The sequence below is a fragment of the Solanum lycopersicum genome, chromosome 11, assembly GCF_036512215.1.
Source record: "Solanum lycopersicum chromosome 11, SLM_r2.1".
In the NCBI taxonomy this organism is placed as follows: Eukaryota; Viridiplantae; Streptophyta; class Magnoliopsida; order Solanales; family Solanaceae; genus Solanum; species Solanum lycopersicum.
This window is the reverse complement of record NC_090810.1, coordinates 58,866,056-58,883,480: the sequence shown is the minus strand read 5'-3', so window position 1 is coordinate 58,883,480 and position 17,425 is coordinate 58,866,056. Positions and strand designations below refer to the sequence as shown.

The window sequence follows — 17,425 nt, the reverse complement described above, 5'->3', positions numbered from 1 at the left end:
CATCATATATAGAAAGGTGGTGATATTATGATATTAATATTTGCTTTGAATATTTCTCTCGGAATTCGGAGCCTAAAGGGTATAAAATATTAACAAAAATTCTAAATCGGTAAATAAAATTTTATATTAACCAAAATGGCAAAATCGCTGGAACAATGGCGATTTCTTCCACCGGAAAAAGCAAAATTGCAGTTAATTTTGCAAAATGTGATTTTTTTTAAAAAAAAATTGAAAAACGCTACCTAGTTTCAATTTTCAATTTGGTTAATATAAAATTTTATATATCGTTTTGAAATTTTTGTTAATATTTTATACATTTTAGGCTCCAGATTCATTTCTGTTGTTCCCTCCACCTTTTGTTTCTTTATTCTCTGCTAGGAATTAAAGGAAATTAATTATTTTTATCCACATTAAATATTTACATCAAATTAATATATTATAAATAATCTTTATAAACATATTCGTTTCTTAACCATAATCATCAAATCATAAATCATAATATGTATAGAGTGCGAATAAATAATTAAACGATAGATGTTTCTATCATATTTCTAAAATTGTGTTGCAGCTTCGTGTTTATTATGGAATAATTTTCTTTTCTTTTAGTAAAAAATATTTCGAGTTTAACTTATGAATACAGAAAATATCCTAGTAATAGAGAGCATTTCTCACGAGGATTAGGTTAAAAGACAAGATTTCTATCATTTGTAGAAAAAGATAAAATAAAAATTTGAATACCTTATTATTAAAAAAATAAAACAATGTCAGATATAAATATTAATAGTTACTCCCTTCCTATAAAACTATGGAGTATGATAAAAATATGATAATATGCCATAACACTTATTAAGTTTGTTTACCCATTGTATGGTTAAAACAAGATATTAATTAATTTAATGTAATCTAAACCTAAATTAATTGAACCAATAATAAATTTTGATAGATAACTACTTGACAAAAGAATGTCTTTATATTATATGAAAAATGTGTATTATAATCTTTTGCTGGTTCATTTGTATTTTATTATTTTGTTGTTAAATTTTATTTTAATATTTATTCCATGAACCCTTTTCTTTTCTTCTCTTCTCTTCTCTAATTTTTTGAATCGGAAAATCTATTGAAAATGATCTATTTATCTCAATAAAATTCCTAAAATTGTACGAAATATGTTATCAGTATTGTTATTGTTATCGTCTTTAATTATCAAAATTTATATATATGTATAACTTTTTGGTATAATTCTTGTATCTCTATAACATTTTAACCCTTTTTTTGTGTGTATGTAGAAGCATCTATCCCTAAAAGATAAGGTTGTACCAAACAAAACTTTAATTACCATCACCAAACTTCATTTTCCACCATTCACTTTCAATATCATATAATTCTTCATAAGTAATTGTTGAGGTACATTTTTGGCTTTTGTATTGGTCTTAAGCACAATTTATCATTAACTAAAGTATATATAACAAGATAGATGAGATTATTTCACGCTTAGTTAAATGTATACGTCCTTTGTAATAAGAAGATACGGATTTCATATGATAACATGAATCTAAATTAATCATGTTAATATGTTATAATTCTTTCTTTACGGATAGTAATTGGAGTTTAAGTTATATACATCATCAGTTTAATAATGTGATTTTACTCCATCAAGTTAATTTTACGTATAATTTTACAAGTGGGATACGTAAAGAATAAAATGCACATAAATCTTATTTCTGTATCGTAAAAATAAAGAGATTGTCTCGATAAACGCTCGAAAAAACACCGCAACAAATATAGAAAGAAAAAAAAAACTCTACCAAATTCTTCTATATTAGGGAGCCACTCTCTCATAATCTTGAAAACTCAACAAATACTCTCTCAAACAACCAAAAAATCTCACCACCACCATCCACCACCATCATGACGGAAAAGGACTGCGGCCACCACGTCGAGGATGAGCGGCACAACCTCCAACGCCGCCTAATCACCGCCTTGATCGTGTTCGTAACCCTAATCCTCTTCACAATCCTCCTCATTTTTCTCATCCTACGTCCAACAAAACCACATTTCATCCTCCAAGACGCGACCGTGTACGCGTTCAACACCTCTACCCCCTTTAATTTCCTCACTACCAACATACAAATCACGATCGCCTCTCGTAACCCTAACGATAAAATTGGAATTTACTACGATAGGCTCGACGTCTACGCCACTTATCGTGGCCAACAAGTTACACTACCAACATTGATGCCACAAACGTACCAAGGTCACAAAGATGTGTCGATATGGTCACCTTTTGTGTATGGTAATAATGTACCAATTGCACCTTACTTAGGTAATGAAATTAGTCAAGATATAATTTTTGGTACAATTTTATTAAATGTTAGAATTGATGGAAGAGTTAGGTGGAAAGTTGGGAATTTTATTTCAAGTAAATATCATTTGGATGTTAATTGTCCTGCTTATGTTGGTATTGGTGGAAAATTTCTTGGGAATAGTGTTGTTGTTGGGAAGTATCAATTGGTGCAAAGTTGTAATGTTGATGTTTGAAGAAGAATTCAAGAATTTCTCATATTTTCCTTCTCTCTCTACAAGACCTTTTTTCTTTCGTGAAATCATCTGATATTTGGTATTCAGTATTATTAGTCTTACTAAATAGAGTAATGCATTTTCGTATCAAAAGTTTTTTCATTTCGAGAGTTCATTTCTAGTTAATTTCGTGTATGCTTAATTATTATGAAGATTCGAATTCGAAACTTCTGAGTTAGGTAAAATGATTTAATTACGGTTTCTTCATTTAGAATGTATGGTTTGTTGATCATACACTTTCCTTTTTAATTTTTGTAATTTATTGGTCTAAAGAGAAAAATGTTTCCTATATCTTATAAGTTTTTCCATTTTAAGAGTGTAAACTCGAAATCTATAATTAACAATCGCGTAGTGTCTAGCTATTAAAAAGGGAACCACTTCTTACTGGTGTGTTTGCCATTTTATAGTTATGAACCCGAAACTTCTATATAAGGTAAAAAAAAATTAACCTCGATTTTTTCATCTAGATTTTATCGTATATCATTTTATTTTATTTTTTCGAGATCATCACCAATTGGTTGTAAGTCACTAATGTGGGGGTTAGACCTGATCCGTGCCATGTCCATTAATTCAGAAAGTGTAATCGGAGGGGAACATGAACCTTACCTCAAACAAGAACCGTGTAGCATACACACTTCCCTTTTTAATACTCTTTCCGTTTAAAAAAAACGTTCCTATTTTCTTTTTAGTATGTTTCAAAAAGAATGTCCTCTTTTTTTTTTTTGGCAATTTTTTAACTTTATCTTTCCACGTAGCATGCTTAAAACCACAAGATTAAAGGACATTTTGATACATTTGACAAACTTTAATTTTAAATCACAAGATTACTTAAACTCCGTTTCAAGTCAAACTACTTCATCCTTTTTGAAACGAAGGAGGGAGTATATGTTTTGAATTTTTGTAATTTAAATATTACTGTTTTAGACCTTTAATAAAATAGAAAATAGTGTAAAGTTTTAGTGGGGATTGTTTTATTTTGGTGTTAAATTTTTTTTCTCTCTCTTTTTATTTCTTTGGGTAGTGAATATTTGTAGAATGCATAACCTTTTTATTAGTGATATAAGAAAATGTTCAAAGAATCGAGTTAAAAAGACATCGAATAATTTAATGCACAAAATATTTTAGTCGATTTATTTCGAACCTCGAAAAAAGGATTTACCAAGAAGTGTGATGTAATCTTAAAAAATATTCATGTTTTTCACGAGTTAGATATGGCATGATACTAGGATCTTGTTATAAGGGTGCAAGACATTCACCAACAACTTCCTAGTATCTACAACACTATTTTATGGATTCACACAAAGAATATATATCCTTAATAGATACAAGTGAATCCTTGTTCTAATGTGTATAATAATATTTCGTATTCGTGTAGAATTCGAGAAAAAAAAGTATAGATATAAGCAACCTATGATATATCAATAGTTGATTCCATAAATCTTATCTAAATAGGGGATGTATCATGTACCGAGTTTCAATAAATAGGTTTAACAATAATATATTTTTTTTCTCATTTATTTTTGTTTTTCTTGGTTCGAGTCATGCAAAGAACTTTGGACATGCAACACGTGTCACTAAAGGTAGAGTAGTCTCTAAAACTTCTTTTTGTTTTCGAAACTTAAACTCAAACTCAAAAAAATTAATTTAAAATAAAAGAATCGTATTCATCCAATATCATCATAAAAGAGAGGAAAGGTAAATGTTGATTCCCACTCGTGAAAAAAAGGTGGGTGTGCGCTTTTGAAAAAGCTTTTTATCATCAACATGGTTGAATTTATTTCGATCGTTCGGAATTTCTTCACTCTTAAATTTTAATCAGATGTCTAGGATGACCATTATTTTAAGAAATGAATTTCATAATGCGTCAATTCAAATTCTATCAAACTTCAATACAAATATCAGATATTGAGTGAAAAAAAAATGAAAAAGCTTTTTATTGATTATTACATTAGTCGTAACAAATTGATATAATTTTTCACAACATCTGTTAAATGGTCCATATAAAGAACTACACTTTAAAGGGTGTGACATAGTTCGTATATTCTAATTAATTGTTATTTTTACGACTCAATTTATATAATTAATTTATAAATCATATAAAAAAAATAATTTTATCATTGCTCCAACGTACACTCGAAAAAAAATAATGAATAGAAGCTTTTGTTTTTTTGTGGGCAGAATTGAACAGAAGGATCTGTCTTTGTTATATTCAATGGATGGCTACTTGACAAACACAAGTTTAATACTTGTTAATAATTGAACTGACTCACTTCTCTATTAGAAGAAAAAAATAAAAAAATATAAGCAATTAGTATTTTTCTAAAATTAAAAAAGAAAAAGGGTAAAGTAAAAAATTAATAAATACATTTATAACGATCGGATTTGTTTTTTCGAATAATTCATTATTTTGCTATAAAAAGTTTCTAAAAAAATATTAAAATCCTAGACATTATTGTTTACGGAAATAAAAAATATTTTGAAGGTGTGAGGGTATATAGTTTGTTTTTTCTTTTTTTATTTAGTAACGGAAAAAAGTTGGATAAGAATACATCGGAGAAGCAGAAGTCTTCAGCAAACGTGACTTCTAGCATATTCAATTGAGAAGAAATATATTTCAACAAATAATATTTTTATATCAAATTATATGAAAAAGAACTATCAAATTAAAAGATCTTTCGTAATGCTAAACTCAATTACCGAACAAGTCTGCAATAGAATTTTTGGCGTTTCGAAGAATAACTATTACGAAGAGATGACTTGATTTTTGTGTGATCTATTATTTTTCTCATAAATTTAAATAGACGGATGAAAATGGTTCATTTTTAAATACTTGACTGGTGTTTTCTGCTAAAAATGATACTTAACCAAAAACTCCAGCTTTGACATCGACACGATGAAATATCTCATCAAGTAATTCTTTAGATAAATTTGTTTTTCATACATTTGAATTTTGTTTGTATTATCTAGTATATAGACAAATAAATATGACACAAAATATATATTTGGAGTGTTTTATGTCATAATTAATTAATAGCAATGAGGACTTCTAGTCTCAAACAATTAGGTGTCGACTATATAAATCTTCAAGATTATACTTTTTTAACTCAAAAAACTTTATTTGAGAAATAATATTATGCAAAATTATCTTGAAAAAAATCTAAGACTAGATCAAGCAGTTTGAAAACTAAAGGTAGCAAAATGTATCATTCCTTCAAAAAATAATTATTCATGAGTAATCTTTTATAAATCGTGGTGTTTACATAAATTTTAATCGATAAAAAAAGATTGTTTTCGAAAAACTCAAAAAATTGTATTTGGGCTGTCCAATGAATTTCTTAAGAGATTGGATTAATGGGTTGGACCACGTAACATAAAATAATAGTTCAAACTCTAGAATATTTTTCTCTATTTTCACTCGCAAAGTTATCGTTTAATATGTGAAATGAGATAAATGATAATACTTTTTTACTTGAACAAAACATCATTTGTTGTTATTTTTTATCTTATATTCTAAAGTTCAAGGAAAAGAACTACACAAAAGCTGAAGTCTTTCAAGCACTTTTCACCTAACTATACTGTTCAGACTCTTAAAAAAACGTCGACTAGAACATAGCACATCCAACACTTAACCTTGCTCGTACTCTTTGAAAAAGCATTCGAGCAACATAACCTGATAACGTTTTTAGAGATTCTGAGCAACATCGTTCTCATTACTCATTAGCACACTTGATGCCTGAACCCAAACATGTCATTTTTGAGATCAAACTCGAGAAAAAAGTTCTGCATTTGAAAATTTCCAAGAATTATCGATGGTCCAGTAGACGATTCGAGCCTAAAATCACTCACCAATGTCAAACAAATCACATCATTTTCACCAACAATAGAGAAGTAATTTACCAATGGCAATACCATCTCTGATCCTCCTTTGAAATGAAACTTCATCTCTGGCAGTGACACTGTTTTATGCCCTGAAACATTGAAACATGGCTTTAAATTTGTCAATCTTTCGATTTTCTCAGTTCTTGAGAACCGCTTTACCTGGTTCACAAATGCATTCATCACAGACACAAATATATCATGATTCAAGAAAGTGAACGTCGTGCCTGAATCCACAATCGTTCCACCGTTCCCTAATGAATTCGGTGCCAGATATCGATATGGTACCTTCACTATCTGATCGCCAACTGTGATTTCTGTCAATTCAACATAGTAGTACCCTGCTAATGCATTTGTTCCAACAACAAATGGAGGTCTTAGCAATGGGGTACGGGTTAAATTTTTCGACTTTTCATATACAGTATCCAAAACAAGCATGCTACTTTTAGGAATATCATCAAACATATGAGATACAAGACAATAAGACAGTTTCTTGGCTCTTAATTGGTTTGGCAATGATGACATTCCCCTCCCAAACCCCGCGATTCCCGCGGGTTGTTGAGAGGAGAGTAAAGAACAACCAACAAGGAAATTGGGTGTTTTCTTGTTTGGTAAGTTCAGTGTTTCAACTAGGCCAATTCCAGCTGTGGAACCTGAACCATAAAGAATCATATAAGGTGGACAAGCATGTTTACAGTTTGTTCTATTACGCGATTCGCAAGCATGGCAAAGAGATTCGGGCTGTTTTTTTGGGTGAATCCAACTGCATTTTGGGTTCAAACATCCAAGAACTCTAGCTGAAGATGACAATCTTGGAATAAAAGTTGGATTTTTTTGTGAAGAAACAGGACATTTTGAGCATTGGTACTTTTTAGTACATGGGAACCAAACAAAGCTACTACCAGTGTCCATTACAAATGGGATTTTTTGAGGAGGAGTACCAAATGGAAGAGTAATTGAGTAGCCTCCATAGCTATGAGGATATAAAGGGATGTTGGAAATTGAAGAATCTTGAGGATTCTTGATATGATGAGCTCTAGCTAAAGAGAAAGAAGCTAAATGAGTGAGTTTTTGGTAGAAATCTTGGTTTGTGTTGGTGTTGAGAAATGAAAGAGGGATTGTTGTGGAGGATTTTGATGAAGAAATGAAGGGAAAGAGGAAAGAAATGATAGAGAGGAAAAGGAGTAAAGAAGAAGAAGCCATGGTTCTTGGGAACTTTGGAGATAATAGTATGTTGAAGGAAGTTAAGAGTGTCTTAAATATCAAACGGTTTTCGTGGTGGGGTGATAAGTACTTTATTAGAGGTTTCAGGTTCGAGATTTGAGAATGAAATCGTTTTAAGCAAGGAGTCCTTTTCTCCAAAATGAGACTTATTTGGCGCCACTCTTAGTTTAGTCAGGCTCCAATGAGACACCAAGTGAAAAAAACTAAAAAGAGAAATTGAATGTCTTTCCCATAAAAGATGGTTGTGGCATGTGATTCAACAATCAACAATCAACAATTAATAATCAACAAACTTCCAAAGAAATTTATATTTTGCACCGCAAATTTAAATGATAAAGGAACGGTGGAGTTTCATAAAATCCAAAAAACCTTGCTGCAACACATTTTTGTTTTGGATACTAACCATTACACAAGCATTTGTTTGCTACTATATATATATATATATATATATATATATATATATATATATATATATATATATATATATATATATATATATATATATATATATATATATATATATATATATATATATATATATGTATATATGCACCCAAGTTTCAGTGCAACCATAGAAGATGACAAGACTATGTATATATATATATATACATATATATATATATATATGTATATATGCACCCAAGTTTCAGTGCAACCATAGAAGATGACAAGACTATGTATATATATACACATATATATATATATGTATATATGCACCCAAGTTTCAGTGCAACCATAGAAGATGACAAGACTATGGGATGCTATGCAAAAGGGATAGGTACAACTAGGGGTGCAGTACAATGGTCAATGAAATGGATCGAGAAATCTATAATTTCTATAGCCTATGAGTCATGAATTTGAAATGGATTTTGTGAACCCAACCAATATTTAATAGACTTGTATGAAAATGTGATTATAGGATAAACATATAGCCCTCATTTTTTCTGCTCCAACATTAATGTATAAACTGCCATTCAATAGTGAGAAAATTCACAAAATAAATCACTTTTCAGCCCCAATAAATGAAAAAATAGTTATTATCTTTTAGTTTCAAAGTCAATTTGGAATATTTCATGATAATATCTGAGGGTTCCAGTTTCTAGAATTTTAAAAATCATTACAATAGCTATTATTCAAAAGCGGGAACCAAAAAGTGACTTGTGGGCACTATTTCTACTTTTAAGACAACAACGATAAACCCAATTTAATCCCACAAGTGGACAGGAGAGTTAAGATGTTTATGCAACCTCACCCCAACCTTTACGGGATAGAGAGGCGATTTCTGGTTGATCCTTGACAACCCTACTCCATTATCCAGAAGTTTTCAAAAACAAGGAAGCTATGCAGCTTTGATCAGAGCCCTGTTCAATAGAAAGTAAGAAAATGTGCATTCAAACGTCGGAAATCATGAAAAAGATTGTTACAACAATGTGAGTGTGTGTATATAACAGGAGTAAATCTTAATCGTAGAAAGATAAGATATCAGCTTCAACCAAAAGAACAAGAGCAGCAGCTGGAACCTTATTGTTCCTTCGCCTTCTTCCTAGCCAAGAACCGTTCCTTAGCTGCAGCAACAGCGTCCAGACTTCTTTTATGATGGTCAACTTTTGGTTGATCACTTGCCGCAGGTTCAGTGGTAGTAGTTGGTACATTGTCGGAAGTTAGTTTTTCAGCCCTCTTTTCAGACAAACCAGCTGAAGGAGGTTTCATATCTGCGGCTCCATCAGTCCTTTCCTTACAAGGAGGAGAAACAGAAGGTTCATGATCTTGTGTCTTTATCTCCCTAGACATGTGTGAATGTACATCCGCTGATGATGAAGGGTTTTCTTCTGTCTGAACTGCTTCTGGTTCATGATGATTCACAGCCTTCTTGGACTTGCCCTCGCCTCCAAAGGCAACATTTTTCTGAAGACTGAAGTAAAAATCACTGATGTCGGTCTTCTTAGTAACCTGTCAATATATTTCACATTATTAGAACATAAAAGGATTACGTGCTGACAGGGTCACTTTCAGATCAAATAGAAAAACTAATGCATGCAACAGACAACCATAGCTTCTTTCTATTTTCCACAAACTGATTAACAGCGTCAACTGACACAGTATTTCTGTTTAGTGGTGATTATCTCTTGTGAAATGATCGGTGTTAAACCAACAAGGAAAGTAAGATCACAAGCTTATGCCCATAAATTAAGTATAATTAGCAGTTCTAGTCTTTCCTTTTGACATTATTAGTCGTATGGTGGCTTCAGTACTTCTGCTCAGGGATAACTAGAGCAGTTGAAACTGTCCGCATCTGAGATATAGATGCTTTGGTATGAAGAAAACGTCCTCCAGTATTAGATAAATTTTACTACTGCATTTAGTCTGACAAAATTGGAACTTATAAAACTGTTTTTGGACCTGCAATTCAGATATCAGGTGCTAGTTTAAAAGACACAAACACAGCCCACTTATCACACTGTATGAAGTAATTATCTAAAATTTGGGAATGTTTTTAAGAATTATCCGAAAATGTTCTCTAAAAAATAATATACTCCAAAACGGACCCTTACTATTGATAAAGTAATTTTCTCTCATTCAGTTATATTATACCTTCATACGAGTTTCAATATCACTATTGAGATTTTAGTACGTGAGGCCAAACTTTTCAAATGAGCTTGACAATCATCAATGACTTTTATGCAGAAATTAACTTAAGATCTTGCTAGAACATGCTCGGTCATCAGGTGGTTATGATGTAAAACTAAATTATGACTATCCATAATTTTTACATAAATACCTTGAGTATAAAGATAAGCAAGCAAAGAACAAAAGAGAAATGAGAAGATTTCACTTACATCATCTCTCTCCTCTCGTAGCTCACGAAGACGCTCTTCCTCCAACCACTTAGCCTGCTCTTGAAGTTTCCTTTTATAAGCAGCAGTGACGAACTTGTCTTTGTCTGCAAAAAGATGATCATCTTTACTCCTCTCTTTTGCTATTTTCCTCTCATAAATGACCTCATGCTCCCGTTCTCGTTGTTTTGCCTTCTCCATTAGCATCTGGATATACTTTGGCTGGAACAAGCATAACAGTTCAAAAATGTGCAAAAATTGTGGAAGTAATTTTCATTTCCTTCAAGTAAAAAGTGCAGATATTAATGCTATCATCTCATGCAGAAAGAGTAATAAGTAATAACACGTTCTAGATATTATTGAAAAGGAAGAAATAAATAAGGAAAGTTGCAATAATATATGGCGCCAGTTTCGCAGGAAAAAAATTTGAGGAAAGAGAACTACTGTGCATATTTCAAGAGACCTTCAGGAAGAAGATAATGCAACCAGACAAAAGCAGATTAGTATAATCACTGCGAAAAGAGAGCTATCTCCTATTTATTTTTTTTGTAGCATAAATCGATCAGGAAAAAAAAACAAATTCCTTAATTTTAGTTTCTCTAATGTAAAAGAAACTTTACCTCAGTATGAAAATAGTTAAAAGAGCAGCTTACTTGGCCCTTGAATTAAGCATAACAAATCAAAGAATGAGACTCTCAAAAATTAACAGTTGCAGAATCTACCCATAATTCGTTTCACTCGGAAAATGCTCCTATCCTAACATCTTACTGACAAAGCCACCATAACATATCGGTCTCAGGTTCAAGAGCTGAATCAGGATATATCTTCTTTTTTTAAAGAAGTGAGGTATTTTATTAAAAAGCATCAAGCAGAAGCAGAATTACAGAATAGACAAAAGGGCTCACAGAGAGCATAAGCAAAAGCTGTCAGCTCCTTTACAATCTTCAAACTAGTACAAGAGAGCTAACAAAGTCAAGAAATAGTCCAGTACTAAATACAGGGGTTAAATAACCCAACTGAACTGCATAAATTTAAACAATTAGCTTTAAACAAGGTAAAAAGTAACGTCCCAAAATCCAAATTCACTTATAGTCTACCACAACAGAAGTTTTTATACAAATTACTTCAACCAAGTGATTCATGGCTAAAAGGTCTGTTAGCCTACTCAGCATAGCAAGTGATTCCCGGCTAAAAGGTCTGTTAGCCTACTCAGCATAGCAACTACTTTCACATGGTTTTAACAATTAATTGCAGAAACAATCATGAGTATCCCCTCCAAACTTTTGAAATGTTTTCATTTATTTTGCTTCATCAAATCACACTGAATATCTAAATATAAACTGGAAAAAATGCAACGTAAAACAATACCTTCCTCTCTTCGCGATCCTGAGCTCGAGGTTGGACAGCCTTCACTTTCATATCATCATACACTCCATCATAATCAAATACTGAAGGGTCCTCTTCTAAAGCCTTCTTATGCTGTTCTTCAATCTGCCCAAAAAAAATGGAGTTACACCCCTAGTTAGTCACTTCCCCTTCTTGAGTCATAACCCGTTTGCTTTTTCTTGGGACAAACAAAATCAGTATAAAAGGTTCAGGACAATGTATAGCAACCTAGTAGTCAATGAAGTGAGTTGAGACTAGGCACTAGGCGATTCCTTCTCATAAGCACCTGGGACAAAGTTTTCAGTAGCAGGTGCTCCATGAAGTTAGTCAAGGTGCACACAAGCTAAGCCCGGACACCAACAACATACCCAGTAAAATCCCACAAGTGAGGTCTGGATAGGGTAGAATGTATACGCAGACCTTACCACTACCTTGTGGAGGTAGAGAGGCTCTTTTCGAAAGACCCTCGGCTCAAGTGCAATAAATCCCGATATAACGAAGAAAGAGCCAATGAAGAATATAGCAAATAACAAGGAAACAATGCATAAGTTCACCAGAGAGGAGCCAAAACAACAATAAAATCATGTGATATATGAAACACCATAAAAACATACTAATTACTAAGATAGATTAATAAAAAAGCAAATAACAAACAATGATAAAACTACAGTAATAGGACTATCATGCCAAACACCAGCCACCCTAAAAAAAACAAATGTGAAATTTGAAATAACAGATAAATCTAAAGCTTAGTAGCAGGTACAGCGTGGAATTGGAATTAGTCAAGTTGCACACAAGCTACCACAAACACCATGATTATCAGAAAACTTTCAGAAGAATTTATAAAAAAAAATGGGAAATTGTGAGATAAGAGCTACAGCTTACATCTTTGAGAGCCTTATTCTTCGAGGCATGACGAGAAATCTCTTTCTCAACATCATCATCATCACCATCCCCAAAACCAAGTGCTTTAGGAGGCGGAGGCCTCGCCGGCTGTTTCTTCTTCTGCTGCGATGGTGGAACTCTTAATTGTAAACCATATCCCGATTTTTTCATGATTCACTATCAACTTCAAAATCTTCAGGTGCTATCATATGAAACACAATAGCAATACAGATACGATAAATTTTCTATATATTAATTTGAATTTACAAGTTTAAAGCTTGTTTTTGATTACTTACAGTACAGGTCCTTTGATTTGTAGCTGACGCTACCAAACCCTAAAACACTGCGGCAAGTTTTGTTCTCGATCAACAGTACAAAATTAGAGCCGTCGGAAGAAAGCGGTGGTCCCGCGGCAGAGACGCGGTGGCGGAATGCAGTACCGGCGACGATAGTGAACTGGGCCGGTTTGGATCCAATGAGCTCACTGGTTTCTTATTTATGTATATAAGAAAATTCAATTTCTTAAAATGAGAATAGATAATAGAAAATACTTTTACATTATTAGATAACAATGAAAAGACCGATTTTATGTAACACTATCGTTAGGTAACAATTAAAAGATCGACTGATTTAATGTAACACTAATTCGGTGTGATAGTGTGTACCTACATGATATTAAAATACAATAATAATATTATAAGAAAATTGCATGTAAGAGTTGGAAACCTAAATAAGCCACAAAAGTGTAAAAATGACCAAAATAAGTCTCTATTTTAGTTAGAAACTAAAATAAGCTTAGTGGAAAAAAAAGTTTCACTTTATCTAATTTTTTAAACGTTTTCCGTTAGTGTCATAACGTTTATTTTTAATATATAACGAAATTTTTTCTTACACTTTATAAAGTGTAAGTAAAAATTACACTTCATAAAGTGGAATTTTTTCTTCCACTTTATAAAGTGGAACTTTTTCTTCCACTTCATAAAGAGGAACTTTTTCTTCCACTTTATAAAGTGGAGCTTTTTCTTTCACTTTCTAAAATGGAACTTTTTATTACAGTTTATAAGAGAAATATTTTTCACGTTTCGAAAAAGCTTTTTCAGTGTTGTCATACAATTATGTTGATTTGACATGTTATAAAAGGGGAAAAAAATATTACACTATGTATTTTTATTTTTTTTATTCTGAAAAAATTTTCAATCTCTATTTAAGGTCGTTTAAAATGATTGAAATCACCTACAACAAAAAATCTTCTATATTTTGTTCATTCAATCTCAAAAAAAAATGTCTTCTACGCCTAAAGTTAAAGTTTCAATTTATTGGGATGGAGAAATTATACATGACGGAAATACCGTTTAGTATAATTGTCCTTCCAAACACAATGCTAAATATCCAATTAATGTTCGATATCATAAATTCATTTCATCAATTTATAAAAGAATGAGTATAAACAGTACTGATTATAATTTGATTATAGTCAGAAAATACCCTACTTCATTTTTATCACAAGGACAAGTTAATTTTGGAGAGTGGATTATCTATAATGACGAATCGTTGACCGAATTTTTGAGGGTTCCAAATGACTACATAGATCAAATCAAGTTAACAGTACTTGAAATCTATGTTAGGAAGGAGCCTAAGATTAGTCAACAACGTTCTCATTTATCAGTCGATGTCAATCCCTAATTAGAAAATCGTAATAGCGTTGATGAATTTCCAATAACTCAATCTGTTGATTTTCCTAACATGACTCATTATCAAAATATTCTTACTAGTCGATATGATTTTGATTTAAATGAAACTATCAATGAAAGTGATCGGTAATGCTCAATAATTATATTTCAATCATTATTTGTTGATTTTGTCGATTATTTATTATTTTATATGATTTATTTTTCTTATTATTATATATTTTGTAGCGGTTTACCTCAGCAAGATAGGAATATTGCTCCAAGTTATGGATTAGATAATTATTTTGGTCAGTCATCACACTTTGAAATGACGGAAAATGTTGGGACATCCTCAAATTTTCATGTCTCGCCTACTTTTGGTGCAGATGATTTTCAGTATGTTCAACGTTTGATTTTTTTATTTAAGTAAGTAAATTGCATGAGCGAAATATTTCTACTTTTTTACATATATAGGGAAAACATTACACAAAATGAACCCATTGATCCTGTGAATATCGATGATCGTGACCTTCCTAATTATGGCTCACCTTCAGCTAGTGATAGTGATGATTTGCCTAATGCTGAGGAATCAGGAGATAATGTTCCATTTGAGGCATCATCTAGTGATGATGATTTTTCGACTCTCAATCGATCGCCAAGACCAATGTCCATGAGCCCGTTTCATAATCATGAAATTCCTTATCTTGATCATCTCCTGAATGGTTCAGATATCTTTGGTGATACATATGATGAGTATACATCACAACGTACGTGGCATGAACCAAAAGATTTCATGAATGGTGCTATTTATATTGAAAAAGGCATGTTATTCAATTCAAAGAAGCAGTTGCAAAGAGCAGTTAAACTTCTACATTTGAAAGTAGCAAGGGAGTACTTTGTTATTAAATCGACAAAAAAATCATGGCGACTTGTTTGCAGGCGTGTAGAACAAGGATGCCGATTTAGGTTGACTTCTTTTATTGATAAACATACTAACATGTGGAAAGTTGGAAGATACATTGAAGAACATACATGTGATATGGGTACATGTCGCGAAGGACATTTCAACTTGGATGTTGAGATGATTGCTAACGTCCTCCGTGTTGATATAGAAAGAATGCCAAGGTACTATTTTATCTTTAGATGATTCCTATTTAATAAGAAAATATTCATTTTTATTTGATAATTAATATTATTATTACTTTTCAGGTTTCCCATCAAAGACTGTCAAACAGCCGTTCTTAAAGCATATGGCATTTCGATAAGTAGAAGAAAAGTCTATCTTGGTCGCAAGCGGGCTTTTTAAAAAGTCTATGGTACTTGGGAGAGTTCTTTTGCCGAGTTACCGAGGTTCATGGAAGCTTTGAAACACTTCAATCCTGGAACAATATTAGAATGGAAAACAGAGCGGCGTGTCGATGTTATTGAACATGTATTCAACTATGTGTTTTGGGCTTTTAAACCATGCATTGATGGGTTTGTGCATTGTCGTCCTGTTATATCGATCGATGGAACACATGTCTATGGAAAATATGATATCAAGTTGTTGATTGCGATTACAATAGATGGTAACGGCTCTATATTACCTTTGGCATTTGCAATAGTTGCAAATGAGAGCATAGAGATATGGACTTTATTTTTGGATCATTTGCATTTGCACGTTGTCAAGGGTCGTAGAGGGGTCACATTGATATCAGATAGGCATCACGGAATACTCTCATCCGTGTATAATTCTCCGAATTGGCAGGCTCCATTTGGGTTTCATCGTTTTTGTTTAAGACATTTGAAGGCCAATTTTCAAAAAAAATTCAAAAATATCACTTTGAACAACCTATTATGGGCAGCTGCAAATCACTGTCAGGAGAAATTTTTTTTTGGAAAAAATGGAAATGATCAAGGAGATTAATGCGGAAGCATATGTGTGGCTAATGAAGAACGATCTTGACAAATGGACATTGCACAGGGATGGAGGTAAGAGATGGGGCATGCTGACCACAAATAGTTCTGAATCATTCAATGGTCTTCTCAAATCAGCAAGGGGTCTGTCAGTTACTGCAATGGTAAAACTCACTTACAATCAAGTTGTGAATCGATTTGTTACAAGATCAAAATTTGTTAATCATCTAGTACAGGAAAAGCAACAATGGATGCCTAAACCATTCAAGATTTTTGAGGATAATCGAAAAAAGTCACAACGTCACACACTGATCAACTATCACCAACAAAGGGAAAACATATTTGAGGTGCAAACACATATGCATCATGGTCGTGGTGGTAATAAGCACATTGTAAATGCATCACAAGGAAAATGTCAATGTGGTAAATGGCAATCATACCATATTCCATGTTCTCATGCAATAAAGGGATTTGATCAAATTGGATATCAAGCATGGGAGCATATGACACCAGAATTCACTGTGCGTAGCTACAAAAATGCCTACTTTGGACAATTCAATCCACTCGGCGGTGAAAAGTATTGGCCTGATAGTCCCTTCCTTATGATAGCAAATAAAAATTATTTACGAAAAGTGGGCGTAAATAAAACCACCCGTATACAAAATGAAATGGATGTTCCTAGAAGTACACTCACTCGCAAGTGCTCAACGTGCAAACAAATAGGCCATGATAAGCGCAACTGTCATTCACGAACTCGAAACGCCTCATATGGTGGTAGTAGGTAGAGAAAGATGTTTAATTGTGTAAATTTAATAACAGATTGTATTAAATAAATAGTATTAAATAATATTAGTATTTACTGTGTACTAATCCTAGTCCTATCAGGATTAGTACTCCTTAATCCTAGTCCTATTAGGATTAGTTTTCCTTCCTATATCCCCTATATATATCTCCCATGTATTCCTTTATTAGGTTAACACTTCAATACAATCAATATTCTTTCATGGTATTCTTGTATCAATTTTTATGCAACTTTTTGTTCGAACTTTTGATCATCTTCAAGTCATGTTTAAATTTTAA

General features: G+C 32.3%; 4 protein-coding genes across 8 annotated transcripts; 2 read left to right on the top strand and 2 right to left on the bottom strand.

The window, feature by feature from the left end:
* The first annotated feature begins 1,836 nt into the window (after positions 1–1,836).
* On the top strand, positions 1,837–2,562 carry LOC101245724 (NDR1/HIN1-like protein 1). The gene has a single exon (XM_004251045.4). It carries the CDS (start codon positions 1,909–1,911, stop codon positions 2,536–2,538), a length of 630 nt encoding a protein of 209 aa, XP_004251093.1. The 5' UTR covers positions 1,837–1,908; the 3' UTR covers positions 2,539–2,562.
* Positions 2,563–5,953: 3,391 nt separating this feature from the next.
* On the bottom strand, positions 5,954–8,129 carry LOC112940023 (probable aspartyl protease At4g16563). Of its 2 annotated transcripts, XM_026028088.2 has the most exons (3): positions 6,616–8,129; positions 6,475–6,545; positions 5,954–6,357 (listed from the first exon to the last, which is right to left on the bottom strand). In XM_026028088.2, exons 1-2 carry the CDS (start codon positions 7,654–7,656, stop codon positions 6,516–6,518), a joined length of 1,071 nt encoding a protein of 356 aa, XP_025883873.1. In that variant the 5' UTR covers positions 7,657–8,129; the 3' UTR covers positions 5,954–6,357; positions 6,475–6,515. The 2 variants fall into 2 exon arrangements, with proteins under 2 accessions (XP_025883873.1, XP_025883871.1); XM_026028086.2 differs by having other exon boundaries at positions 6,475–8,129.
* Positions 5,954–13,449, bottom strand: LOC101245227 (uncharacterized). 4 transcript variants are annotated; one of them, XR_002026169.3, is made up of 7 exons: positions 13,079–13,430; positions 12,783–12,984; positions 11,880–12,002; positions 10,515–10,733; positions 9,198–9,627; positions 8,930–9,038; positions 5,954–6,794 (listed from the first exon to the last, which is right to left on the bottom strand). XR_002026169.3 is itself a non-coding variant. In XM_004251044.5 (6 exons), exons 2-5 carry the CDS (start codon positions 12,951–12,953, stop codon positions 9,199–9,201), a joined length of 942 nt encoding a protein of 313 aa, XP_004251092.1. In that variant the 5' UTR covers positions 12,954–12,984; positions 13,079–13,449; the 3' UTR covers positions 8,684–9,038; position 9,198. The 4 variants fall into 4 exon arrangements, 2 of the variants coding, with proteins under 2 accessions (XP_004251092.1, XP_004251091.1); XR_002026168.3 differs by having other exon boundaries at positions 6,662–6,794; positions 8,925–9,038; XM_004251044.5 differs by lacking the exon at positions 5,954–6,794 and having other exon boundaries at positions 8,684–9,038; positions 13,079–13,449.
* A 2,354-nt stretch (positions 13,450–15,803) lies between these two features.
* On the top strand, positions 15,804–17,130 carry LOC101247102 (uncharacterized). The gene is made up of 2 exons (XM_069291089.1): positions 15,804–16,196; positions 16,294–17,130. The coding sequence occupies exons 1-2, from the start codon at positions 15,804–15,806 to the stop codon at positions 17,128–17,130; spliced, it is 1,230 nt and encodes a 409-aa protein (XP_069147190.1).
* Positions 17,131–17,425: the final 295 nt, after the last annotated feature.

Coding starts and splice junctions, on each gene's coding strand:
- LOC112940023 (XM_026028086.2), bottom strand. CDS start 7,656: ATGGCTTCTTCTTCTTTACTCCTTTTCCTCTCTATCATTTCTTTCCTC. Junction 6,358..6,474: donor CAGAGATGGTATTGCCATTG/GTAAATTACTTC, acceptor TTTCAAATGCAG/AACTTTTTTCTCGAGTTTGA.
- LOC101245724 (XM_004251045.4), top strand. CDS start 1,909: ATGACGGAAAAGGACTGCGGCCACCACGTCGAGGATGAGCGGCACAAC.
- LOC101245227 (XM_004251044.5), bottom strand. CDS start 12,953: ATGAAAAAATCGGGATATGGTTTACAATTAAGAGTTCCACCATCGCAG. Junction 10,734..11,879: donor AGGATCGCGAAGAGAGGAAG/GTATTGTTTTAC, acceptor TGCTTGTTCCAG/CCAAAGTATATCCAGATGCT. Junction 9,628..10,514: donor TACGAGAGGAGAGAGATGAT/GTAAGTGAAATC, acceptor ATATATTGACAG/GTTACTAAGAAGACCGACAT.
- LOC101247102 (XM_069291089.1), top strand. CDS start 15,804: ATGGAAGCTTTGAAACACTTCAATCCTGGAACAATATTAGAATGGAAA. Junction 16,197..16,293: donor ATAATTCTCCGAATTGGCAG/GCTCCATTTGGG, acceptor TATTATGGGCAG/CTGCAAATCACTGTCAGGAG.